This window comes from Musa acuminata, chromosome BXJ2-10 (assembly GCF_036884655.1).
Source record: "Musa acuminata AAA Group cultivar baxijiao chromosome BXJ2-10, Cavendish_Baxijiao_AAA, whole genome shotgun sequence".
Classification (NCBI taxonomy): Eukaryota; Viridiplantae; Streptophyta; class Magnoliopsida; order Zingiberales; family Musaceae; genus Musa; species Musa acuminata.
Genome location: NC_088347.1, coordinates 30,373,070 through 30,400,000, shown reverse-complemented (window position 1 = coordinate 30,400,000; position 26,931 = coordinate 30,373,070). Strand labels below are relative to the sequence as shown.

General features: G+C 38.2%; 3 protein-coding genes and 1 long non-coding RNA gene across 13 annotated transcripts in view; 3 read left to right on the top strand and 1 right to left on the bottom strand.

The window, feature by feature from the left end:
- LOC103969813 (uncharacterized) overlaps positions 1 to 4,436 on the bottom strand; it is a 5,402-nt gene extending 966 nt beyond the window's left edge. For 5 of the 6 annotated variants that reach the window (XR_010491882.1, XM_065129362.1, XM_065129364.1 and 2 more), the window contains exons 1-9: positions 4,111 to 4,435; positions 2,963 to 3,001; positions 2,741 to 2,889; positions 2,502 to 2,577; positions 1,091 to 1,385; positions 906 to 1,012; positions 741 to 788; positions 461 to 664; positions 1 to 101 (exon numbers count right to left, since the gene is read on the bottom strand). The exon at positions 1 to 101 is cut by the window's left edge and continues 1 nt beyond it. Coding sequence is in view for 5 of the 6 variants with exons in the window: in XM_065129362.1 (XP_064985434.1) it covers positions 1 to 101; positions 461 to 664; positions 741 to 788; positions 906 to 1,012; positions 1,091 to 1,385; positions 2,502 to 2,577; positions 2,741 to 2,889; positions 2,963 to 3,001; positions 4,111 to 4,307 (1,216 nt within the window). In the remaining variant the exon portion in view is untranslated. Of the gene's footprint in view, positions 102 to 460; positions 665 to 740; positions 789 to 905; positions 1,013 to 1,090; positions 1,386 to 2,501; positions 2,578 to 2,740; positions 2,890 to 2,962; positions 3,002 to 4,110 lie in introns of all 6 variants that reach the window. The other variant, XM_065129365.1, reaches the window with a different exon arrangement.
- An 883-nt stretch (positions 4,437 to 5,319) lies between these two features.
- On the top strand, positions 5,320 to 11,026 carry LOC135625537 (uncharacterized). 3 transcript variants are annotated; one of them, XM_065130470.1, is made up of 6 exons: positions 5,349 to 5,486; positions 6,117 to 6,177; positions 8,337 to 8,540; positions 8,620 to 8,899; positions 10,181 to 10,296; positions 10,405 to 11,026. In XM_065130470.1, the coding sequence occupies exons 2-6, from the start codon at positions 6,172 to 6,174 to the stop codon at positions 10,570 to 10,572; spliced, it is 774 nt and encodes a 257-aa protein (XP_064986542.1). In that variant the 5' UTR covers positions 5,349 to 5,486; positions 6,117 to 6,171; the 3' UTR covers positions 10,573 to 11,026. The 3 variants fall into 3 exon arrangements, with proteins under 3 accessions (XP_064986541.1, XP_064986540.1, XP_064986542.1); XM_065130469.1 differs by lacking the exon at positions 6,117 to 6,177 and having other exon boundaries at positions 5,320 to 5,486; positions 8,626 to 8,899; XM_065130468.1 differs by lacking the exon at positions 6,117 to 6,177 and having other exon boundaries at positions 5,320 to 5,486.
- A 1,061-nt stretch (positions 11,027 to 12,087) lies between these two features.
- On the top strand, positions 12,088 to 19,978 carry LOC135625632 (glycoprotein 3-alpha-L-fucosyltransferase A-like). 2 transcript variants are annotated; one of them, XM_065130685.1, is made up of 8 exons: positions 12,088 to 12,564; positions 14,730 to 14,890; positions 16,251 to 16,299; positions 16,417 to 16,492; positions 17,263 to 17,367; positions 17,584 to 17,740; positions 19,159 to 19,386; positions 19,551 to 19,978. In XM_065130685.1, exons 1-8 carry the CDS (start codon positions 12,223 to 12,225, stop codon positions 19,801 to 19,803), a joined length of 1,371 nt encoding a protein of 456 aa, XP_064986757.1. In that variant the 5' UTR covers positions 12,088 to 12,222; the 3' UTR covers positions 19,804 to 19,978. The 2 variants fall into 2 exon arrangements, with proteins under 2 accessions (XP_064986757.1, XP_064986756.1); XM_065130684.1 differs by having other exon boundaries at positions 16,251 to 16,492.
- Positions 19,979 to 20,462: 484 nt separating this feature from the next.
- Positions 20,463 to 26,544, top strand: LOC135624467 (uncharacterized). Of its 2 annotated transcripts, XR_010491695.1 has the most exons (7): positions 20,463 to 20,634; positions 20,817 to 20,921; positions 20,995 to 21,056; positions 21,126 to 21,163; positions 22,736 to 22,880; positions 25,428 to 25,881; positions 26,330 to 26,544. It is a non-coding gene; the product is annotated as an uncharacterized LOC135624467 (long non-coding RNA). The 2 variants fall into 2 exon arrangements; XR_010491696.1 differs by lacking the exon at positions 25,428 to 25,881 and having other exon boundaries at positions 20,466 to 20,634.
- Positions 26,545 to 26,931: the final 387 nt, after the last annotated feature.

The following is a 26,931-nucleotide window of genomic DNA, read 5'->3' as shown; positions in this document are numbered from 1 at the left end:
TGATCGGTGGTCTCAACATTTTAGCATTCTTTTCCTGTTCAAGAGACATAGCAGATGCAGGATCAACATGAAGTGCCTCAAGAATTCGACCACCTGATGCCCTGCAAGCATACAAAACAACGAGTGACATTGCAGGCAACAAAGTGTTAACATCCATCCAGAACAGGAACTCTTGAAGCGATCATGTCAGTCAGTTTTACACATAGGTCGTGTGTGTTAATAAAAGCTATAAAACGGATCCAGAGTGCAACTTTAGCTCCAGATCCCCAACCTAAAGAACACCCAAACCTGACCAAATACTGACCCCCACCCTTAAGTAATGACCGTTAATTAAAAGTTCCACCAAACCCTGAACCCCATATACGCAGCTTTAGGAAACCAGAATGACCATCAGAATAAGCTGCAGCAGAGAAAAGTTCCCAATCTATCTTTGCAAGTATTAAAGGTCGAGTGCCCCAACCGGTTTGATAGATCAGCTTGCAATGGAGATGATGGTGGGGAGACTCCTCCAAATTTTTGGTCCAAGTTGTTTGTACCACCAAACTCTGTAATATATTCAATTTTCGGAGGCTTCGACTTGCTTCGATGCCCATTATCAGCATGAGAACTGTGTTCATGCCATCTTGAATGTGAAGGTGAAAATGACCGGGACCTGGATCTTGATCTGTTGAAATAAAGTTAAAGGAAAAAAATCTAGAACCAAGGAATAACTTCTAACAAATAAGCCATTTAAAGCATACATTCTGCTCCTGGGATAAGCTTCATATGTGGGACTTTGACGCGACTCCCTGTATGTTCATGGACGTTAACCATCATCAAAGACATAACACTGACAATACTTTGAGGCAGATCTGTCAATGACCATGTAAAGTGAAAAAAGAAAAATGTAAATACCATGACTTTACCTGTAAGGATCATGATGAGGTGCCCTTCCTGTCAGATGTGCTGCTTCCCTTTCTTTTTCCCTTTCCATCTGAGAAGCCTTCCTTCTTTCCTTGCGACTCAATTTTCTCTAGCAAATTAAAGATAATGAGTTCAATTGGTACTACATGTATAGATATACACATCAATAAAATAAACATGAATTTACAATAGCAGGATCTCCTCTAATTATTTCCTTTTGCCTTTTCTCTTCCTCCTTGGCCTTTTTATCCATATAAACAAGCCAGTTGTATCTCTTGATGCCAAACTCTTTAGCAATAGTTTCCATCCTCTCATCATTACTATCATCACTACTGAAATCTTTTTCATCATCATCCTCATCATTATCTTCATCCTCACTTTCACTGTCCAAATTGTGAGATTCTTCATGACCTTCTCCTTTGTAGGAGAATCGGACCTGTGAGTATGAACCTTTGCTCACTGGAAGCTGTGTGGATCGCGGCCTGTGTGCAAATAAAGCTAAACTACAATAAGCAGATCAATTTAAACATATTCTCAAAAAATCTGTCAAGTGAGAATATGCAACATGGTAAGCACTCATCCGATTCCTCCATGCTGAAGTGCTAAAACTAGGTGACTTAGATGGTTTGCAGCAGAAATGAAGGAGTTGGTCCCAAAACTGGATTACTTGAGCTGCTAGCCTTATGGAGAGGGAAAAACATGGACATGAAACAATTTGTATGATTGTACAGACAGAATCTCTTTTGTCAAATAATTAATCAGTTGAACAAGAGCAAACACATGCGACTTGTGACTCAGAAGAATAAAAGACATTTCTGAGAACTTGTTTCAGCAAACTAAACAAATTATCTTGGTATACATCCTCGATTATGCATGGCTTCATTGGAAAAAACTATCGACCTTAAGTCTTCATGTACTGTGACTAAAACACTCATGAAGTTGGTTCTTAGTTCATTACCTCAGGAGCCTCATATATTATCAAGAAAAGTTTCACAAATGTGGCCTTCATTTACTCGTTATGCTTTCAAAAGACTACCACAACATCCCAAGAAATCACTGTGATGGTTAGAAATACTTGGTTGCACTGAAAGGAGAAAAACTAATATTTCTAAGAGAATCCCACGTAGGAAACTTAAGGATAAAACACGAGGACATGTCCACCACTGAAGTGGTTTTATCATGCAATAAGAGACAGAATTGATAATTAATTATATAAATAGGTATGCAACCTGATAAGAGCAATAGAGATTATGCAAAAAATTCAGATATAGATGGAGAGGAGTCAAAATTTTAGGTTTCCTGGCAACAATATTTCATTCCAACAATTCATTATAGATCTCCAAGTGCCTAACTTGATAGGCGGGATTACACAAAAAAAAAAAAGATACCTTACAAGGTGTAACACAAGGCACTAACAAGCTGACACAAACAAGAAATTTCTTTTTGCTTTATATGTTAGCATGCTCCATATTCTCTTCAAATTTTGCAGCCTTCACGTGCATAACAAACTGATAATTTTTGCAAGCTATTAAGTCAAACACTTCAAGAGCATCTCACTTAACCAACACCTTCAAGAGGAAAAACAAATGTACTCATACCTTTCAAATGCAAATGGAAGTGAATTCTTTGCCTCCAGCTGTTGGTGAACATGTTGCAATCCCTCATCATCAGTAACTGTGGACATATATTTTATTACACAAAAGCATATATTGTATAATTTAGCTAGTCATGTTACATAACATGTCCAAAAACATATCTGATATCAGAAATTTTAAAAAATAAGAAAAAAATAATTATCCTAAAACACTGAGATGGAAGAAAAAGTCAAACTACCGACATCCTCTACGTCGAAGCTTAATTAAATCCCGGTAACGCTTAAAATTAACAAACTCTTCTACTTCTTCTTCTTCCTCAGTTTTCTGCTGAACTCTATAAGCATGAGAACTAGAATCTCGAATAAAATCAAGAAGAGCGCGGCCATCAAATCTGCCAAGCAAAACGTAAAATTTCTGTAATGGCTGCATTGATTTTATGATTTGCATAAGATCCAAAAATCAACCTGTCAATCAAGATATCTTGCTTTCCATTCCATGGTATCCTGCAATAAGAACAATGATGCAGATTACCAGAAAGATTAAAGATAACTACAAGATTCAGAATATTTCAATTGGGAATCTAGGCCCAGAAAAGATTAAAGCAACCAATCTACAAGAGACAGTGGCACAGAACTACTAAGACCAGCAAGTATAACAAGCATCCAATTATCTGAGACCTGTAAAGCAGTTGACACTTGACTGGTCACCATGTTTTGCACTGTGAACAGTATTAGATTAGTTTGACTTCCTATAAGAATCTGCCTAGACATAAGCACCTCTTCCATTCAATACGATAAGCTGAAAACGTCAACCTTCATTTAGCAATTCACTGAAATTCCAACCAGGCAAACACCAAGAAGGTTTTGCTATCACTTTTTGTTCCTTACAGTGTAGACTTTACAACTCCGTGATTCTTCCTCACCGGACATGGAGGATAAAAAAAAAATTATGCAGCTAAAGTTGAAAACAAGAGTAAGCATGGAGGTGAAAATCGGCATAGATGCCAAAGATCACTTAGCAAAGTTAAACCATATCAAAGAATGATTGGATCCAAAGTATCTTCAATATATATGAGAATAAAGTTACAAAGCTATCCTGGAAGTGCTAGGAGACACTATTATTAATGTAGGTCATATAGTGTCCATTACCAATGAAGAAAAATACATCCAAAATGAGCTGTAACTCCACCAAGACACAACTCCCTAATATTTAGGGTCCACTTTTCAGGAAGAGCTAATAGCATCACCAAGGTACTTATTAACAATATGATGTCAACATCATTGGTTTTAACCGTTTCTGATTTGGAGAAATTCTAATTCCTGACGAATGCAAAGCGGTACAATTAAAGACATCAGATGCTACGAAACTTGTCCTCTTAGGATATGAATAGCATTATCAACCAAAAGAACTTGCTTAACAGCAAGCCTAATCATTCGGACACACGTCTCCCAAGCTCACGTCGTCAAGATGAAACTTTAAACGCCAAATAGATAAGAAATCACGTAATAATCTAACCTTCACCGACGAAAGTGTAAAACCTACAAGACTTAAACACCAAAGGATAAATTAGAATAAGAAGCAGCGGTCATGGAGAAAAGGGCGGATTACGCACAATCCCTGCTGGTCCTGGGCGGCCTGGTACAATCCGTCGTCGCGGTAGACGCGGCAGCGGGCACCGGTGACCTGGAGCAACTGCTGGGGGTCGCCACGGCGCTTGGCAAGGTACACGGCGCGCCGCTGCGCCCGCTTCCGGGCCGCGTCCATCATGTCGTGGACCTTCCTCTCTGACCTCCGCGCCTCGTGCCACATCCTTCCCTTCCCTTCTTCCCCTTCCTCCCTCCGTTTCTCTCCACGATCACAGGAGAGCGTAGCGTACTCGACCACTAGCCCTAGAAACTTCGACCGACAGGTCTTGTTTCGGTTTGGGTCTCCGTCTCACGACGACGCTAGTTCGTTAAGAAACGGCCGTACGGTGGGCTTCAACAGGTCAACTACACATTGAGCTCGAGTTAGCCACATTCACATTAATTACGGACTCAAATAGCCCACATTTGACCCCGACCGCGTGCCCCGTCCCATATCTTCCCTCTTTCTATAAGGAAAACAAGATCCAAAAGATAATATCTAATAATGATAATATTTACATAAAATTGTGTTTTCCCGTGATTCTAAAGGACTAATTTATGATTCACGTTAACAAAATTATAATTACTATTTTAAATTTGTGGCTTCGTTGCTGCAATAATAATTGAACACAATGCCCTTTTAAATTTTCAAAGCATTGCGCTTGTAAGTGACAAAAAGCCGTTGGCCAATAATGTTTTCTTACCCGACTTTGTTAGCCACCGTGACTACCTGCTTTACGATTGGAAAGGGGTCACGTGGGCCCGAAATGGGCCTTCCAGTAATGGGGCAGATTCGTGAGCTGGCGAAGGGAAGAAAGGTAGGAAAAGTATCGCCACGAAGGATGCCTACCCACGGTTCTTCATCGAGTCCCCGCGTGGCAGACTCATCACACGTTGGATCCGCGAAGAGAGCCACGTGGGTCGGGTAAAGGTTTTGGTGTAAGTATTGGAACACGAAACACTGTCTTGTTGGGGGCTAAAAGAGTCCCTTTATGTCCGTTCTTGCCACGTCATCGATCCGGCAGGCAGATCTTTTGCCGTTGCAAAAATATCTGGCTGGAGAGATACCGAAGGCCCCACCATGTATTGGGACCGACAACGGCCTTTCCACGTGGCAAACAGTCGCCACGACGGACAAGCCCACCGGACCCCACCGAGAATAACCGCGATAAAAAAATCTCTGTCACTCTCCGTTTAGTTCTTCCGTTCGGTGAGGAGGCGGCATAGGGCGAGGGAGATTTATCTTCTTCACGTTTGATGCTGAAGAAAACCGTCCTGGGAAGAGATCTCCGTATTCATGGGTGATGATCTTTTGAATCGGCCGAGCACGGCAGAGATGTCGACCATAGAGGGCCCGAACAAGGTAAATGATGATTTCCTCTCGCTTACGATGTACCTATGGTTCTTGGTTCCCTTTTGGTCTAATTTGATCGGCCCGAGGATTGGGGTCTTTAAAGACGAATCTCGGTGGATGCTTGTGTGAATTACTTTGGATTGTGTTAATTTTAGGTTTATCGTATGGGTATTTCTTGAACAGCAGTGCTAATTTATGTGTTATTTCTTCTCTTTAGTGTTTATATATCATTGTTGGAGAGGAGGGGAATCTTGGGTATCAAGGAGATATTTTGATAATTAAGCATGAGAAAATGCGCAGGAGATATTTTATTTTGGATTAAAAAGGTGTATGCAATCTCCTTTCCAAGAAATTTTGGAATTGTGAATTTTTGGAAGAAGATAAGTTTCTTAGAGAGGACAGAGTCTTTAGTAATTGTTTAAATTTGGTCACTTTGTGATACGAACGTCGGCGTTGCTGGCTTAAATGGATTTTGCTAATGAGAAAGCTGACTATGTAAAGAAAAAGGTGGTTTTGTTTGTGATCTTATGGGTTCGTTTACTTGAGATAGATGTCATCTAATCAGATTAAGTTCACATTGTGTCTGGTTTTGTTAATATCTTAGAATTTTTTATCTGAACCAATTCTTAAATTCTGCAGGATGTTCTGGTGAGATCACGTCCAAGATCTGTAAGGATGTTTCTATAGAACAAAAATGAAGGTGAAGGGGAGAATCTTTACTCCATATATTAGGTAGAAAACTATAGTAGGTAACCTCTACAAGTAAAATTGTTCTCTTAACAGGATTCTCTCAGTAGGAAGTCTTCTGATCTTCTCCCAAAAGTGGAATAGAAATTAAACTTTGTCAGTGTTGCTGGATAAGTACAATATAACGTATTCAACTCCATAAATTTGCCAGCAATGCTGGAGCTTGCCAGTAATACAATATAGTGCACTTGTTTGCTCCCTTCTGACTTTTACCCATTATTTCATCCTCTGTTTTATTGTGATCAGTTTCCGTAAGTGTACATTCTTTTTTTATGATCGATGGGTGTTGAACTCCTAGATTCTGTTCATACTTTAGCTGACCAGGACCTTATTAAGAAAGGTGGGAGAAAGCTGGTGGATGCTTTACAAGACGGGGCAAAAAACCTAACAGGTTATCGGAGAGGACTTCAGCAGGTCCCTTCAAGGCCTAAGTCGGTCAAGGGGAGATGAAAGCTAAGAGAGCAACACATGGGGTGGGTAAGGGTTTTGTTGCATACCTTGGACAACTGGAAGTTGTCTTAGGCAAGAGCTTTTGCCCAATGGTGGTGGCCATGTTTTAAGTAGAGGGTGGTCCACCAGCAATGAACCAGTAGGCATCAGGGGATGACCCACAGACTGCATTCATGGGCAACTGCTGACTCTCGGTTCCCTCCATGACCTTCACATCGCTTGCAATCTGTGAAGGGTCATGGACAATGATGGCAACACCTCATATGAGTGGAAGGTCTGCATCTGACAGGTAGTGCAGCTCTTGAGAAAACATCTTGCTGTTCACCTCCCCCTTGTCCTCGTCCATTTTGCAAGTAGTTCTCGGAACTTGATCCATGGTCCAAACACTTCAGTCCTAAATGGTGCCCTGTTAGAGGTTCAAGCCCCATGGTTAGTGACATGGCTGCTTCCACACCATAGCATTTTTCACTTGGTGTTAAGGCAACAAGACTTGTTGACTCACTCTCTTTTATGTCTCCCACCAAGATCATGGATATATGCTATTAGCTTATAGCTCTTTTATTATTGTTATTTATAACACAAACAGTAATTTCAACCTAATACACTAGTTGCAATCTTACTAGCACACTGCATGTACGCGTGAAACAGAACAGCCTTTTCTATTGACTCTTATTTCTCCATGTTCTATTAGTTTTTAGAACAACATATACAACTCATTCCCTTGTTTTTGACACATGGAAATTCTACTAGTATCAAGTACCTAATTATATGTTTTCTTTTCTTTAATGGTTTCATTTATTTGGTTTGCTTTGTATCTGCAAATTGTTAGAATGACCAAATACTTCAGTGGAACTCTACACCCATCTTTGGCTTGCTCTCACACCCTCATCGCTCAATCCCCATTTTTGTCCAGCCATAGACCTGGCCTAATATGCCTCGTCTACAGATGAACAATCCTTTTTGTGCCACTGGTAATCACGCAAAACTGAAAACCTTTTTTGTATGAAAATTATACTTATAAGCCCCTATACCCCTGCTCTGCATGCCCTAACAATGATCAATATTAGAACTTATCAGATGGTACAATTTTAACTCTACATTTTTTATCTATATCAGTGGAACTCTACGTTTTTTAACTCCACAAATACAACAATCATCATGACTGCCGCAACTAGAGACTTTGACAACCACATGTTCACCATTTTCCAAGAAAAGGCCATCATTATCAATCTTAACTTGCAACTTAAATCTCTGCTACACTTCACTAAGGTCACTAAAACCAAGAGCTTTTGTTCTTTTCCAAATGGCCAATTAGGAAAATGATTTTTGTTGAGATCAGATCACGAATGTTTGTGAAATTTTCTCAATCTGTCCCTGAAGTCCTGGTATACATTTTTGGTGGCAATACTTATAGTACTTGGATTACTTCTTGACCTTCTTCTACTATGACATTTTCGACTATTGATTCCACTGTGAGGTTGCAACTTTTATTTTTGTTGCTTTGATTATTCGCTTGCAGTCAGGTTATGCACTTTATTTTCATCATTGCATGTTTTATTCACCTTCTTGCATTGCATGTTCATTAGCTGATTTAAATGTTCATTCTGTAAATTGTTGTATCTTCCTATATTCTAAGAATGTGGCATTGTTCTAATCTTTCAGGATACTCATTTGGTGGATTCTCTATCGAATAAATGGACAGATGAAAAACACACACTATTTCTCAACTCCATTGAAGAATCTTTTGTTAATGAGTTATATAGTGGAGAATACCATTCTAAGTCATTTGTGGGTTGGTTGTCAAGGATAAAAAAGCACAAGGGATTCTGTGAGCCATATGAAAATTATTCGAAATTTGGTCAGACGGTAAGAGATTCCTCTTTCTTCCTTTACCCCAATGGTACCCTTCATCTTTTGGCATGACATATAACATCTAACTTTGCAGTTTAAGGCCTTGTGTAGGAGTTGTCATGAGAGTCGCAGATTTGATGGGGATAATAACCCTGCAGATATTGAGAGTGGTTTTCTATCTTTTTATGCAAATCCTTGGATTCAACATTTTCGGTCACCTTCCATTATGAAGAAAAGGCATGTTAGGTCTTCTGATAGGGTTGACAATATTGAGTTCATCAGACCATCAGTCCAGCTAGCAAATGTGAGGCATGATGGAGAAGCAACAAGCTCAAAATGGACCTGTCGTGAAGATTCTGTTGCTAGAAGTGCAGGTTCTTTAATCTTCTTCTTTTCATATGCGACTCCTTTTTCACCTAGATTTTCGTTCACTATCTGTTACAAGTCCATTTCTTTCTGTGTTCTTGTTTCAAGTAAGGCAGAATTTTTAAATTTGTTTTCCACCAACCATTATATGGTTTGTTGGTGTTGATGTGATAAGACAATCATCATTATCCATTTAATGAAGTGTAAACTGCAAAGATTTTCAGAATAATAAAAATGATCAAGGTGTTTTCTCTTTAGTTATGGATGAAATTTCATATAAAGAAGTTGCTTAAGGTGAGGCATATTTGTTTGCCTTAAGGTGAGTGATCTAGAAAAGTTGCATTTCAACTTTTATCCATTCTGTCCTTGTTGTCTTGTTTTTAATAAGGAAACTACCAAAAGACAACCAGACTTTCATCCTCAGAAAGCTAAATCTTTCATTTAGTATTTATAAATACGTTTTAATTTATCCCACCAGCTTTTTTTCACCCTTCACTGTGAGACATGCTTTGCTTACACTTCTAAGGACCTTATTTGCCAACTTTGATTAAATGCCTTAGTTTGACAATTATTATCTAATGTTTGGCTGCTTTGGTCTACCCCATGGTAGGAGATTTATTCTGAGGAACACTCACTTCTTTCTGGTAAGAAATATATATATATATATTCAGAAGACCCCCTAGTTTGGAAAGAAAATTTGTAGAAAATAATTGATCTCCTAATGAGATGGATGGTGATGTTGGAACCATTGCTGAAGGTAAGAGCATTTATTCTTCCCTCCTCCTCATTAATAATTAATGTAAGTTGTGTTGAGAAAGTTTTTATTTCGTTCAACCACTTATAGTCTTCATAAATTTACATTGTAGTACTTTTGTTTGCTCATAGGAAAACATAATATACTTATGCTTGTTTTGCTGCTTCCTGTGGATCCACTAGAAAATGTTCAGTTCGGATGTAGGTTACCTATCCAAAAGTTTTCACAACTCGTTCATGTATGATGGAATCATCAAGCATTTTACCTCTTCTCTATTTGTACCCTCTGTATGCACTTGGAAAGAAGGATGCATTCGCAAGGCATCTGAGAAAGATAAAGCAGATTGTCTGCTAAATGCTTATTGATTCCAGTTCTATAGTGAGGACCCCCTGACAAAAATATGCAAAATGAATGATGGTTTTAGTTCTACAAATCTCAAGCTCACGTTATTTCAATAATAAAACGAAATTTTAACTGTTAGTCATATTTTATCCACTTGGATATGTATCCTGAAAACTGAAACTTGATCCTACAGAAGTATCAGATCAGAACTTCATTGCTGACGAGCTTGTGGCTGGGAAGAAGTCGATTAGAATACACAGGAAAAGAAGACTTGGGAATGCTGTGGTTCATGAACCGATCACTGATCAAGTAATGCGTTGAACTCGTTCACTGCCAGGACTTCTTTCTCGTATAAGGTGGAATGAGATGTTCTCCAGGTGAGTTTCATCTGATATCTTTGTTTTGGTTATTTTTCAGGTTGTTCCATCTGGAGAAACACTTCTTGCATCAACTTCTAATGAGAAACATGCTTGTCTACAAGCAATGAATGCATGGTCCAGTGGCAGAACACCAGAGGTGAGTGCAGGCTTTCTGCCCGTGGAGACTGAAGCATCACTGTGTGGCAATCAACGGGTGAACAGTTGAATTATGGGAATGCTGAATGAAGCTTCTGGTACATGGTAGTAGACACAAGGTTAAGCATGCTTGTTTTTAGATTGTTCTTTGTACTGAAAGAAGATGCAAAGTCGAATAGGGATGGACAAGCTTATCCTGATTTCAAATTGGATGCTTCTTCGTCAGCATAGAGTAGCAAGTACACCTGAAGTTCGTGCGTGAACAATGTTCAGCTGACGAAACATGTTTCCTGTTTCACCTATAATAAGCCATCAGCCTTTAGTTATTATGTATATCAGCCTCAGCCTTGTTTTCTTGTGAGCGCCTTTAGCAATCTTTTGTGTTTTCAGTAAACAACAATCTCAGTGTATCAAGAAGACAGTTGTTTGAGTAATATGGCCTTACCTTTGTAAATTGAACTCTCATCTGCATGTCATTGGAAAAGATAATCCAAAAGGAAGTTATGATAGTTTCTTCCTGCGCATGATGGGAAGAAGATATATTTCATTTTTTGCAGCTAGAAGCAGCACCATTTTACCAAAAAAGTTGATGTACGACAGTAGCCCTACTTCATTGGTGCAACAATGTCCTCCATCTTGAGATGTAGAAATTGTTCTGTAGTTTGTGGTAGTCAATCTGGAAGGCATAAGGTGTAAACTTCTTCAGTGACTAGGATGATCTTCTCCATGGAAACATGTAAGTTGTATGGTTGCAGGAGTGTTCCATCTCTTGAGAAGATGTGGGTATTACTCACAACCAAGATTGAATAGGACCACTTCATTTGCTTGGATTCTTTGCATCTTCAACAAATTGCATCTTTGTAGCTACAATGCTTCTTTAAGACAAAAGAATTGGATGCTTGAAGTCTTGTCCGATTAGGTGGGCATGCAAGTTGAAGAGGTCATGCAACATCTTTAGTGAGCACGAAAAGGTTAATTTAGGTAACCTTTGCGAGCTGATTTAGGTAATTTGAGCTACTGATAAAAATAGAACAAAAGGTGATCCTATAGAAAACAATATTTAGCTAATGAAATTGATCAAGCCAATTATGACACTACTATTTTGATTGAAAGACCTTTGAATCAACTCATATGTTTTAAGTAATAGACTTGTGGGCTCTTATACTGATGCGAGATCATACAGTGTAGTCAAACTCCGTTTTGCTACTCTATTATTGCTGAAATAAATAAACAATAATTAAGTTTTAACAAAAAAAATTGAAATTAAAACAATAGTACTATTTCCTCCATCACCACACAAGAAAACAGTTTTCTTCTTATACACATCAGTCTTTTTCATGTATTTGGTTTAGTTAAAATTATTATTAATAATAATATTATTATTATTATTATATTTATAGTAATTTTTTAAACATAATAAATTAATTTTATAATTTATTAGAATATTTTGTTTTTATATGTTATTTGTATTTATTTACTAATCATTTGTCTCTAAATTCCATCTTACTTGAAGGTTATATAGTTCGTTATATGTCATAGATTTTAACCGTCAATGTAAGTGAACTTAGAAAAACCGTACCCATTTGATGTACCGAGGGGGACCGGCCAAAGAGCAAGCCCGAGGACGTTCGAATAGATCGATCGATCGATCGATCGAAAGCAAACACCCTCTCCTCTCTGTTCTCGCTCGCCTCCTCCTTGTTCGAGCAAGAGACATCGGATGGGGACGCAGCAGCCGTCGACCCCGCGGAAGCGATGGCCGAATCTGATGCCTCTGTTTGTTGGCCTCGTCGTCGTAGCTGAGATCGCCTTCCTCGGCCGCCTCGACGTGGTCAAGAACGTCGCCACGGTCCACCACTGGGCCTCCACCTTCCATTTCCCCTCTACCAGCGTTGCCTTGGAAGACTCCTTCGCATCCGTCTCCTCGTCTTCCCACGGTGCCGTAGAAGACGATGGCGGGGAGTACAGCCGATGCGAGGATTGGTTGGAGAGAGAGGACGCCATCCGGTACTCTCGAGATTTCACTACCTATCCCATCATCGTCTCCGGCGCCGAGAATCAGGTGCTTTCTTTTTCCCTATAATTTCGTGGCTTTTCTAAGTGATACAAAACCTTATCTTTCTTTTGTTGTTTTCTTATCTAGTAAGGTTTCTTTCATTGTTCTTTCTTACGTAGTAATTTTCTTTAACAAGATTAATTATGTATTGTTTCTTGACTGCCTTCCTTTTAATTTCAAGATGCCAACTGACGTGAAGTCCTCATTTGTGTTCTCGAGGAAACACGTGACTTGTTTTTTCTCTTGTCTCTTTTAAGCCTTTGTACATATGTAATTTGAGTTCTTTTGTGTTCAAGAATTTGTTTAGTTGTGTTCCAGAATTTAGTTCTTGAGAACTGTTCTCAACTATGAGAACAAAATAGCTTCGGAAGTTCCCAGACTCGTGGATTATCGTCTCCAATAACTGTTTTTCAAGAACACGAGCAAAAAAATTACTAGGGGACACAAAGTCTGATCTTTTTTTTTGTTGTTTACCTATGTAGCAAGCTTGCATTCGTTTTTCATCTTACCTAGTAAATTCTTTGGCAAAATTATTGGAGGATTATTTCTTGACTGCTTTCCTTTAAATCTTGTGGCCCCAACTGATTCATAGTCCTTGTTTGTGCTCGTATGTAAACATGTGACATGCCTTTTTTCTCTTATGCCCTTTAGTCCCTTCTAGATATGTTATACAAATTCTTTTGAATATGAGAAGATAAAAGCTGGTTTGGTTGCGCTTGAATCAAATCTTTAAGATTATTTTCAAGAATGAGAACAAAAGCACTGTGTTTTTTTTCTTTTTTTGGTTCAGAAGTTATCAGACTTGTCGGGGTGATTGTGATTGTTCTTTCAGAATAGGAAACACAGAGCTTATTAGAGGATACAAGCTCTGATCTTTGTTTCATTGTTCACTTATTCAGTAAATTATCTTTGGTCATTCACTTTTACTTTTCCAATCCATTCTATGTATGTTATATGAGTCCTTTTTAGTTCAAAAAGTTAAGAGCCTGTTTGATTGCGTTTAAAAAATCAGTTTTTGGTAATACTGTCCTGGAAAGCCAGAACAAAATTGTTTCAATGGTTCCTTGAGTTGTTGGAGAAATTGTGTCCAAGAACAGTTTTCTAAGAATGAGTATTAAAAAAATACTAGAAGACAGAAGGTCTAAATTCTTGTTTTGTTGTTTTCTATATAGTAATCTTCTTTTGTTGATAATATTATCTATTAAAGTTTTTAACTAGGTTATTGAAGTACTATTTTTTGACTGCTTTGCTTTGAGGAAACATGTGACTTATTTTTCTGTTATCCCTTTTAATCCCTTCTACATATGTTATATTATTTCCTACGAGTTTGAGGAATTAAGAGGCTGTTTGGTTGTGTTTTAACTATTTCTTCAAAATTGTTCTCAAGAATGAGAACAAAAAAAAAAAAGGTTTCAGAATTGACATGTTGGGGTAATAGCTCTAAATATCATTTTCTTAGAATAGAAAACATACTAAGTACTGGAGGACACGAGGTCGGATTTATTTAGTAATATTTCATTAATGTTCATCTTACCTATTAACCTTTTTATAAATAAGAAATTATTGAAATACACTTTCTTGAGTGCTTTCCTTCTTTTAATTTCAAGTTCTGAACTGAATTGTACCCTTATTCATGTCCTTTACGAGAAACATATTGCTTGTTTTTTTCTCTGATCTCTTGAGTCCCTTGTGGTATGAGTTCTAAGTTTGAGAACAAAAATTCAGTTCTTTAAAACTGTTCTCAAGAATGTAAATAAATAATGTTTTAAATTTTTTCAGCAGTTCTCAGACTTGTTTCCATAATCATGCTCAAAAACTGTTTTCTAAAAATGGAAAACAAAACCTGTTTGGATAGGCACAATTTCTAATTGTCATTGCAGTTCATTTTTCTTTTCTTTGGGGGAAAGTGGAATAATCCTTTTTAAATGCATAAAGGACATCATAGCCAACTTTTGTTTTTAATACTCAATTAGCATTCTTTATATATTTTACTTTGCAAGTAAAGGTTAAATTGACATTTCTAGAAAAATACCCTTTTATCCAATATATATACTTTTGGTTATGTTGAAGGATTAACCAGTACATCTAAGGTGAAAAAGAACAAACATGCTTTCTGTGTTTTCAGTTTTCTTCTGTATATAATTTCCATTTTCCTTTTCAATTTTTCTCAGGATTGGAGTACGTGCTCGGTTGGTTGTAAATTTGGATCTGTAGCGAAAAGGGTACCTGATGCTACATTTAACCTACCTCAACAACCATCAACTGCCGTTGTCCATCGGTCGATGGAATCATCAAAATATTATATAGAAAACAATATTAATGTGGCACGACGGTGGGTAAGCATAATTCATTTTTCTATAAGCTTCCTTTTTCTGTTTTGGGTTGCTTAATAATTAATATATTCTTTTTCTTGGTCGATCTTTGAAAAAGAATTACTCAACTTTATCTATCAAAATATATTCAGTTTATTTGGTTAAAATTGTTGTAAATTAGTGTCTATCAATCTCAAAGTTTCTCATTTTGCTTCTTTTTTGTTGGTGAGGCTTAACGTACAAACATTACGGTCACCAGAACACCAAGTGTTATTATGCTTTAACATTTAGTGGTTTTACCATGTCAACAGCAGGTTTTGGAGGTCCATTGTTTGTACTGCATGTCATCATGCACATCCTTACCTGTACAAGTAGCAAGGCAATTTCCATAGTTTGATTCTGGTCACCTAAATCAAAGAGGAGCAATCTTACTGTGACACCAAGGCTTACCCTTGTAGCTTTAAGTTGCTGTTAGTGTATCTTCAGTAGCCATTTGCCCATGGAAGTCAAGAGTGTTTTTCATTCATAGTGTTATGAATTTTTTATTGAATCATTAGAGGATCCATAATTTGGTTAAAATGTTATGTACTTTCTGTGGAGAATTGAATGCTGCAACATGTATCTGTTCGCGTGTATCTTAGCCGGTCACCAACTTCCTTCTGTGACATATTTGCTTCTATTTGTTTACTTGGTTTATCCATTGTCATTTTTTGATTTCTAGGGCCTGAGTTATTTGATGAGGTTTTAGCCATTTGGTTTAGATTTAACTAAATTTAAATGTTAGAGAATTTGATAGTGGGGACAAGTTTTCTCAAGCACCACATTGAGCTTAATTATTGGTCTCAATTTTATACCAAAAATTTGGGCTACTTTTGTTTTGTATAGAATAGATCTAGTTTTATACTTACAAAAAATCCTCTATTGTAGAGGAAGTAAACATTAGAATCACAAAGGAACAATTCATCAAATATTTATCATATGCCAAAGTTCAGATATTTCTTGCTGGGAACTTACTAATTTTTCTTGAACCTAGCATCTTGGTCCTATGAGAATATGTGAATGTCAAAGCCCATCTGACTTGATTGCTAATTGTACTCGTTTAGGCATTTAGGAAATGTAGAATAAGGTTTAGTTCTGATTTGATCTTTGTCTTTTTCCTATCATCATAAATCTTTTTGGTTAATAGTGTTGCTCTGCAATATGCTTGAGCTTGAGGTAGGTCCCAATTCTTGCTTCATACGCAGATACATCTTTATGTTAATTGATAATTTGACATTGTTTGGATATAATAAGACTGAAAGTTAGACTTTCCTTGAATTTTGAACTTTTTAGATTATAGTTCTTAATGTGAAACTGATTTTCTTGTTTCTTTTGCTACAGGAGAGGGTACAACATCCTAATGACTACTAGTCTTTCGTCAGATGTTCCAGTTGGGTACTTCTCGTGGGCAGAATATGATATCATGGCTCCTATCCAACCAAAGAATGAAACTGCCCTTGCAGCTGCCTTTATTTCTAACTGTGTTGCCCATAATTTCCGTCTACAGGCTCTTGAAATGCTTGAGAAGCTAGGTATTAAAATTGATTCTTATGGTGTATGCCACCAAAATCGAGATGGTAAAGGTATGTTTAAAATTTTTCTCCTTATTGAAATGCTAATGTTAGGATATTATTTTTCGAGGCTAGACTACTTTTAGAAGTTTTGAGTCCTAACATCTTTTGCTCCTTATTCTTCTGCTATTATTCTCCTTCTTCTTCTTTTCCTTCTCCTTTTTCTTCTCCTCTACCTTCTCATTCTGCATTACCTTTTCATTTTCCTGCTTCTCCCTATGCTCTTTTCCTCCTACTGTTTCTTCTACTTCTGTGTTTTCTTATGCTTCTTTTCCTTCTTCTGCATCTCCTTGTTCGTTTCTCCACCTCCTCCTCCTGCTTCCTTTACACTCTACAAATAAAGCTTAGACTCTTCCAGATTACATTTATCATAAAATAAAAACAATTGAATTGGAATATAATCGATGTTCTGTCTTCCTACTGCAAACCTTCTCCCATCTATATGCTGTCAGCTATGAAAAATATTGAAATCCTGAGGGCAAGGCTCAATCTATACTGTCAAAATTTTACCATTTGCTTTCAACGTGAAACCAACCTGTGAAGCTTGTGTTGTTTTCCTCTTTTTGGTATAAATAATGTTGTGACTTATAGAGCCTGTTCATTCTTGAAGTGTTTCTATTGTTTGTGGTACTTGTTTTTGAAGTTTATCTTGGTACAGATTACAATGTGAGTATAAATAATGTTGTGAATTATAGAGTCTGTTCATTCTTGAAGTGTTTCTGTCACAACTTTTTTTCCTCTAAGAAGCATTGTATGTATACATTTTTTTTTTATCGTTATAGTGGACAAAGTAGAAGCTTTGAAGCACTACAAATTCAGTTTTGCATTTGAGAATTCCAATGAGGAGGACTACGTTACAGAAAAGTTCTTTCAGTCCCTTGTTGCAGGTATGGCTATTTCCTTGTCTAGTTGTTGGAGTTTTTATGTTGATTGGCATGACACACCATTATCTTCTTAGCATGGTATATTTGAACCCATGACAACATGTGCCATCAGAACAATTCTTTAGGCATCATATGTGAAGACCGAAGAGTCCTTGATTGGAGCATGATTGTCATTCTGTTGCTATTCTTGTACATAGTTGTTGACACCAACTTCTGCAGGAGCCATCCCTGTTGTGGTTGGTGCCCCAAATATCCAAGATTTTGCACCTTCTCCTGGTTCAGTTTTGCATATTAAAGAGCTTGATGATGTTGAATCAGTAGCTAAAACCATGAAGTTCCTTGCAACGAATCCAGATGCTTATAACAAGTCAGTAAGGTACTACCTCTTCTCAATTACTGACAGTTGGAATTATCACTTCATTGTTGACTTTTGCTGTTCCTTCCATTCTGTTTGAGTTATATCTCGGAGCACATCACTAGTTACCATTGGCAAAAAGGAATATCTTTCATTTTGGGTGTTGACATGTGAAGCTAGCATCAAAATATCAGATGGTGCGTATCAGTTTATTTTGGTCTTTACAGAATTTTGCATAATCAAATTCTGTGGTGTTAATAAACAGAAACAGTATCTAAGGGTATAAGAGGGAGAAGATGGGACAGAAGGAGAGCGTTGGTTTAGGAGAAATGGTCACTGATCAAATCTTTATGAAATTTGTGTAGAGTCAGCTGAGACTCATCACATTTATTGAAGATAGCAACAGTATTTTAGCAGTGGACTCCGACTGGTAGTATATGAAAGTTAATCTTGTGAATGATGACTGATAAGAGACAACTTATCCTCTCACAAATATTGTTGGATAATTATAAGGAGCTTTGAAGATTGTTTTTAAAAAACTTTTTCCCTTTACTATGACAATTGACGAATTGTTTTAAATTTTTTGCAAATTAACTAAGTGCATTGCTTAAAAAAACGAAGGATATCACTTTGTCCAATGCTCAAAGAGGACAAAAGCTTTATGTAGCTGACCTCAAATAGTTGGGTGACTTGGGTCACTATGACTTACTATTGATGAACTTTCCTCTTTCCTTGCTGGAGTAAACAACTCTTTAAAGGAAATAGAGGTTATATTGTGAGACCAAACTGGTAATAGTGCCAATTTGTTAAGCTTCCCTTTTCATGACTTCAATTTAATTCAAACAAACTGAACCAAATTCACCTATTTGACCTTGTAAAATACCAAAAAAATTTGAAAAACCAAACATGAGATGCGATTTAACAGATTACAAGTCATGGACTTATTTGAACCACAAGCTTTTACAATCTTCTACTATTCCAATCAGGCCTTCTATTTTGGTGCAGTTGCTTGAGTCTCTTTTCCCATTACAAACTCTTATCGTGCAGCAATTCTTTTATCCAGTGTGAGCCAGTGAGCCTCAGATGGAAGAAGACTTCTTGACCATTTGATATGTTTGAGGTCTTTTCTGTCAAATCAGGTTTTTCGAATAATCTTGTAATCAAAATTACAATGTAGAGTTTCATTTGATGAAATGCTTTTATGTTGTCCTAATTGTTCAAATACTATTCAAAGAGGACTTCTTATGTTTTATAATTTGGTCATTCAATTACTTTGCACAGTTTCTCTAAAGGATTTTCTGCTAGTAGTTGTCCTAAGTGATTCAGTGATCACATCCATTTTGATGCTGATTAGACTGAATCTTGATGGAACTTGGTGCTATGTACAATTTCTTGGTTGACTTGTCAGTGAATCCAACTGATAGCTAATGGTTTTTCAGTTGGAAATATGACGGTCCATCTGATGCTTTCAAGGCACTTGTGGACATGGCTGCAGTTCATTCATCTTGCCGTCTCTGCATATTTCTTGCAACAAAGATTAGAGAGAAGGAAGAGATGGCTTTGCAGTTTCAGAAGCGCCCCTGCAAATGCACCACCGGATCAGGAACTGTGTACCACCTATATGTGAGAGAAAGAGGAAGATTTCACATGGAATCCATCTTCCTCAGGTCTTTTTAACTCCTCTGAAATTATTTTACATATTAAGGATGGTTTCCCTGTATAATAACTTTAGCACTTTCAGTCAAGATACCAAACTCAGTATATTTCATTTCTCTTAGCTTGCCAGAGTCTCTTTGATCAGCTGAAGCAGTTTCTTTTTACATTGTGACAGATCTGGAAGGTTAACCCTCAGGGAATTGGAATCTGCAGTTCTCTCCAAGTTCCAGTCCGTAAATCATACTCCTCTATGGAAGAAGGAAAGACCAGAAAGCTTAAGAGGAGATAACTTAAAAATATACAGGATTTATCCAGTTGGTCTCACTCAAAGACAAGCATTGTACAGCTTTAGATTTGACACTGATGCTGATTTAGGGAAACATGTTGAGAGCAATCCTTGCGCAAAATTTGAGGTTATTTTTGTGTGACGGATGCTCTTCCATCCCTACCGCTATGGTTTTCAATTTCTTATTTGGAAGAAGAAAAAAATATCGTCCATGCCAAAGCAAATCCAGTTAGATGTTCTTGTACCACATTTTGAGGGACCATGGTATATATTTCATTCAAAAAATAATTGAAAATTAAAACAGTCATTCTTCTGTGTTCCAGAGGAACAAGTTGATGAAGCATTCTTCCTTGTTGATAGCAATCTAGTAGTGGTAGATCTCTTTTGCCAAGTGCAATGCTGTTTTGCTAAATCTTACACGCTTTGCTTTCACAGTGTTGCATACTTTGCTTGCACAAAGTTATTGATAGCAGACTTAGAAATCAATTTAATTCTCTGTATGAAATTAAACTAGGGTTTTACAAAATGTATTTTTTTCACATCATGTTGTTGGTCAAAAAATTTTATATAACATTTTTCATCTCACCCATTTCTTCTTGGTTGTGTATTAAATAAAAATAGGCTAAATAGAATTCACTAATTTTTTATTGCAGCCTGTTGTCTCCAATTTCCATGTCTTATAATTATTTGGAAATAATCCCTTCAATTAATATTTTTTGCTGATGGAGTCTTGGAGATAAGAGTCGGCCAGTTCATGGGCCGGGCTACTTGGTTCTGTCAGCCTGGTCTAATCATTGGACCGGGTCAGTGGTGGCGGATCGAAAGTAGGGTCCGGATCGGATCGAAATGCATTAGGTTTGTGAATCCGACCCGTTAATCCAAATCGAAACCTTCCTCGCCTTCAAATTCCCAGATCCCGTTCTTTGGTATCGTCGCGGGACGAAGCAAGCACGAAATCTTCTCATCTCCAATGGTACTCCACCTTCTCGTCCTCCGTGATCACGAAATCTTCCGTGATCTCGAATTCCTCGTTTCTCTGATCTCTTCTTCCGATAGGAAAAACCTGAGAAGGGAATGGGAATCGGATCTTTCTCTTTGCATTGTGATGTTGTGTTGGATCGTAAATGAAAGAATCGTATGTTCTTGGTCGTGTAGGCAAATGTCACCCTAGGATGAGGTCTAGGAAGGAAAAGCCCGGAGCGCCGCCATCATGGATTGAGCCAACAGAAGCGGCAAGATATATCGATACCGATCAATCTGGTATGGACGTTGATAATCTTTTGGGTTTCTTTTTTCTTCGTTGTCGCATTGACCCTCTTAATCTGTCTGGCAGGCAGCCTTGACACCAAGGAGCTGAATGTCGCCATGAGGTACTAATATCACGTGGCTTAACTGGTATGTATGGATTTTCTATTATCTGCTTTTTCCTTTCCCTAAATTGTGACCCTAGTTCTGTGTCTGCAGGGCCCTGGGGTTTGAAGTGACAGAAGACGTTGACTACGGTTGGTTTTCCTCTTCATCCCTGCGCTTTCCTTGTTTATCCAAGAATGCTAATAGCTTACTTTTGTTTGTTCCTTTTGCCGGCAACCATGTCCGTCATATAGGATCTTTATCAAATAGAATTAAGATAACTAACTAGTTTCATTATGCAAAGAATGTGCCAAATGATAATGGACATCGTTTCCTCAGCTAAAACTGAACATGTTGTTGAAATTATCACAAAGTCTTGGAGAGAAGTAGAGTTTTGGATACCGAGTAAAAGAACGACTAACAAGGAGGCTTTGCATTTGCCTAAAGTTTCTTTGTTTAGCGCCATTATGCAAATAATGATTGTAGAAGCCTCTATTTAGGCTCTGCACTATACATGTAGCCATCTTGGAAACGGCCTTGATGTAAAAAGTTAAGGATGCATATATCGATCCTAGATCCCCCATTGGCAGCGGGAGCTCAGGCACTAGGTTCACCCTTTACTACTGATGTTGCCATCAATCAAGAGGTTTGGGTTCATAGTTTCAACTATAGCTGTTGGCTGCCATAGCTATGCCATGGGTTGATAGCAGGTGTCTTAACCAAATTGCCCCTTTAACCAGGATATCCATATCCTTGGTTGATGAAGGTTCAGTTTCGCTCAAGTCTGTTTGTAGGTTTTAAGGCTCATATGATTATGAGTGGGTTGGAAAAACTCAAGTCAATGACCATGTGTCTGCCTCTTTGATCACACTATTCTTACTAACTAGAACAGTGATCTCTCTTATCTCTCTGTCTTACGTGCTCATTCCACAATTTCTTGCTTGACTTGTCTCATATTGTTTTGGTTCTTTGGGGAAACACTATTCATTTGGTTGGAAAGATGATATCCAATCTATCTTAACCCCAAATAAAACCATACTAGTCCCATCTAACGAGTATTCCAATCAAATAAGAAGTCTCAATATTTAATTCACCAGACAATCTATCCTTCTAGCCAAATTGAATCTGACCAGGTATAACATGTCAACTTTAAACCGATGTGCAATGCTAGGTCCCTTGATAATTGCACGAGTATTGATCATTATATTTACAACATCTGACAGGCTATTACATGCTTAAGTGAATTTGGTTAGTGGTTTCGTAAAGGTGAAACTCTTTTATAATTCAAATTCAAAGATTATGAATATTAGTTGGTTGTTTTATTAGTGATGGGATGATTAATCAATATGAATAATGGTAGGTGAGTAAATGAACTGATTCTGGGTTCTTTTCTTAAATTTTTATCATGCATCTAAATATCCCCATAGTTTTTTCAAATTTCTTGTCATTATTGACGGTGCTAATGGCCTCAAGATCATGCGACTCTTTTAGCATGCATTTTATAGTATTGGATAATGGTTAACTATATTTATTGGTGAAGAATACCAGCATTGCTTTCATCTTGTTGGATTGGACACCATGTTTATTAAAAGATGGGTCAAATTTTGGACTGTCTAAATACTTTACCTTATGGTGGATGCCCATCTGGATGTTCCCTGAAGGTTCAGTTTTACTTTATATGACTTGTAAATGCATAATCTTAAGAGACTACTCTATTATTGCAGGATATTAATTGTTTGATGGCTGAAATAGACAATGATAAGAGTGGGGCAATTGATTTTGATGAATTTCTTTACATGATGAAGGCCAAGATTGGAGAAAGGGACAGCAAAAAACTTACGAGGGCTTTTCGCATTATTGACCAGGATGGTAATGTAAAAATTCTACCTGCTTTATCAATATGCAATCTTATTTGTGTGTAATAAACTTTTGTTCGGATAATTCTAAAACTTGTTGGGACCTGTCGAGGGGAAGATATAATATAATCACTTCTCATTGAAGTTTTGCTAATGATTGATTAAAAGATTGATTTTGACCAACCCTCTGTTGAATCTCGTATTTTGATGATGAAACTACTTGATATATGTTTATGATTTAATCTGCGTTTTGAGTGACGCAGGATGCTTCGATCAGGATGAAACAATTAAAGCAGGAAAATCATGTTGTGCCGAAGGAACATGTCAGAAGATTGGACGTCGAGCCGGTGGATCGGTCGGCGTATCGACAGAAGGCTTCGGGCCGTGGATTCGGGCATCGGGCCAAGAAGAGCGGGTATTGTGCCAAGGATATCGGAGTTGCGGGGTCAACTGGCCGATTGGGCAATAGGCTGCAGGAGAGGACGATGCGCCGAAGAATCGGACGAAGCGTCGAGGGACCAATGACATGTCGGACAACTTGGTTAATTGCTTAGGATTAATTGTCTCGATCGAAGTTTTGTTTTGTTGTGCAGGATTAACTACGATGAAAGTTAGACAAGCAGCAGGAGTTGCGCCGGAGTCAAGATCATGATCACGTTGGGAGTTCGAGAGTTCGACGGAAGTTCGGACGGTCGTCGGAGGTTCAGCGAGAACAGATCCGAGAAGTCCAGAAGCTTGCCAAGCGAAGCTCGTCGGAACTCGCCAAGTGGATCGTCGCAAAGTCCAGGAGTATGCCGGATGTCCGCAGAAGGATCACCGAGGGTTTATCGGATGATCGACGGAAGTTCGCCGGAAGAAGCGATTGACGCATCGGAGCAAGCTGCAGAAGTTGTCTTAGAGTTAATCGTAGTTAGCACGATGATTAAGCTTGAAAATGGGAGGTGATCCCATTAGCTTAATCTTGGGGCAATTGAGCCCCTGAAAAGATTCAAATTGGGTCGAATGGAGCGAACCATTCGGACCCTGATTGCACCAGGCGGTGCAACCGCCCAGGGCTCAGTCTCCAAGCGAGACTGGGCGGTGCAACCTCCTCTGTCAAGAGGTAGCACCGCCAGAGCTCAAGTTTCGAGCTCTGCCAAGAGGTGCAACCACCGAGCTCGGTCTTCAAGCTCTGGCAGAGAGGTGCAACCTCTTTGGACAGGTGATGCATCGCCTGAGCTCGGTCTTCGAGCTCTGGCAGAGAGGTGCAACCACCTCTGGCAGAGAGGTGCATCAGCCTGAGCTCAGTTTCGAGCTCTGCCAGGTGATGCAACCACCGAGCTCAGACTTCGAGCTCTGCCAGGTGATGCAACCACCAAGCTCAGACTTCGAGCTCTGCCAGGCGATGCAACCACTGAGCTCAGTCTTCGAGCTCTGGCAGAGAGGTGCAATCGCCTGAGCTCAGTCTTCGAGCTCTGCCAGGCGGTGCCACCTCTCCAGTCAAGAGGTGCAACCGCCTGATCCCGGAATTTCGGGATTTGATCGTTTTGAGCTCCAAATTTGAATTGGGTTGGGGCCTATAAATACCCTACCCATTCAACACTGAAAGGATACAGATCCACACCGAATTCTTGATCTTTTCAATGATTCTAAGAGCTCAAATTTGTGTAAAGTCCTAAAGTTCTCCTCCTTCTGTTCTTCAAGTCTTGAGTTGTAAAGAGAGGAGAGAAAGGATCTGTAAAGGTTGTCTCCTGAGCCTGTCAAAAGGAGAGAAACTGTAAAAGGGCAGTTAGCCTTCGCCCATTGAAGGAAGGCAGCTAGTTGACGTCGGTAACCTCGTTGGAAGAGGAAGCCAAAAGTGGAGTAGGTCAAGACTGACTGAACCACTCTAAATCTCTGGTTTGCTTTTACCTTGAGCACCTTATCATTACTGTAAACCTCCTACATTGCTACTGCCCTCTGCGCCTTTACGAACGAGTTTCTAAGCTTTGATCTTTCAGAATCTGTATTCAAACGTAAATCGTGTTTTCGTACAATCTTCACACTGCAGTTTACGCTTACATTCGGATTCCATTTATAACTGCAAATTGCTTTCTACATAAAACGCTTTTCAAGGCTCAAAACTGCTTTTAGACGCAAAACTACATTTAGACGTAAAATTACGTTTAGACGTAAAACTGCGTTTAGACGCAAAACTGCGTTTAAACGTAAAACTGCGTTTAGACGTAAAACTGCATTTAGACGTAAAACTGCGTTTAGACGTAAAACTGCGTTTAGACGTAAAACTGCGTTTTGACGTAAAACTGCGTTTGAACGTAAAACTGCGTTTAGACGTAAAACTGCGTTTAGACGCAAACTGCGCTTAGACGCAAACTGCGCTTAGACGCAAACTGCGCTTAGACGCAAAACTGCACTTAGACGCAAACTGCACTGTGATTCTGCTTTTATATCGAAATCATCTTTTATCGGACGAACGCAGCTTTAGCTTTTAAATTGCTGTAAGATTTTCGCTGCACTAATTCACCCCCCCCCCCCCCCCCCCCCTCTTAGTGCTCTTGATCCTAACACCCTCTGTAACCAGGATGGAGATATAGTCGAGGACTGGGACTGCAGCATGCTACCATACCCATCGTGCATTCTCTATGCCGGTACATCATATGCATAGGGGCTTGCTGCAAAAAAGGGAAAAATTAATGAGAGCACATGCTCCTTTATGAAATATAGCAGTAATGTTATGAAATTTCATCACAATTATTGTTCTTATCTTTCTCTATCTGATGATATCAATCACTTTCCTTTATTTGAATGTTTTCTTATCTTTTAAGGCTTAACTTTCTATTCTTGCTGACAGTGTAAAATGGAACTTTATTGCTATTTACTAATAAGCCTTGTCTTGTTGAAGGAAGTATATAGGGATAATTGTAAAAGGTTGAACCAAGAAAAAGAGTGTTTAAGAAGTCAAAGGTGGTCCTTTTGAAAGGGGAACTTAAAACAGAGTAACTCCCATAAAAACAGATCAACTTATCTTTCTATAGGTGAAAATTTTAGAATACTGGTATCCTGTATACTAGCATCAGCTCTTAATATGAGATATGTCCAAAATAATGTAGTAGTTTGAGATTTTGGTTCTTGTGGTATGAGGAGCTGTGGGCATTAGAATTTACCCTGTTGTAAAGTTTTTTAATCCCCCCTTATGATCATCTGAGTGATTCAGTCCTTAGTGAAGCTTTCCAGTATGCCACCATCATATTGGTTACAAAGTTTTCATAATATGTTTATATATATACATATACATATATTTGTAAAGAATAAATGGTGAACGGTTTGGGTTGGTCATTTTTGTAATTACATTACAAAAATAATGAGATATGTCCTGGTGAAAATTTTAGAATACTGGTATCCTGTATACTAGTATCAGCTCTTAATATGAGATATGTCCAAAATAATGTAGTAGTTTGAGATTTTGGTTCTTGTGGTATGCAGGTGATGAAGATGTTGATGCTGAGGAATTCATGAGGCTTATGAGGAGCTGTGGGCATTAGAATTTATCCTGTTGTAAAGTTTTTGAATCCCCCCTTATGATCATCTGAGTGATTCAGTCCTTAGTGAAGCTTTCCAGTATGCCACCATCATATTGGTTACAAAGTTTTCATAATATGTTTATATATATACATATACATATATTTGTAAAGAATAAATGGTGAACGGTTTGGGTTGGTCATTTTTGTAATTACAACAAAAAAAAAAGAGGGAATCCGGTTCAGAATGAGGGGTTCGTCTCGTGGTCCACTCAAACCGGATTACCATGTTTCCCGACATGGAGCACGTGTGGCCCAGACACCGACACAACCTGTTATAATTACTAATTATTTTTAAAACTAATTTATTTATATTAAAAAAACCAAATTTTTATTAGATAAATAAAATCCGTACTCCTCTATATAATGGTTGCAATTATAATCATAACGATGATCAACATCATAATTATTTAAATGGATAAAGTGTAAGTTTCGCCTTTGTTTTCTTTCATACTCTGTGCGGACCGGGTGATGATGTGGCGGCGTTGTCGTCAACCACTCGCCTCC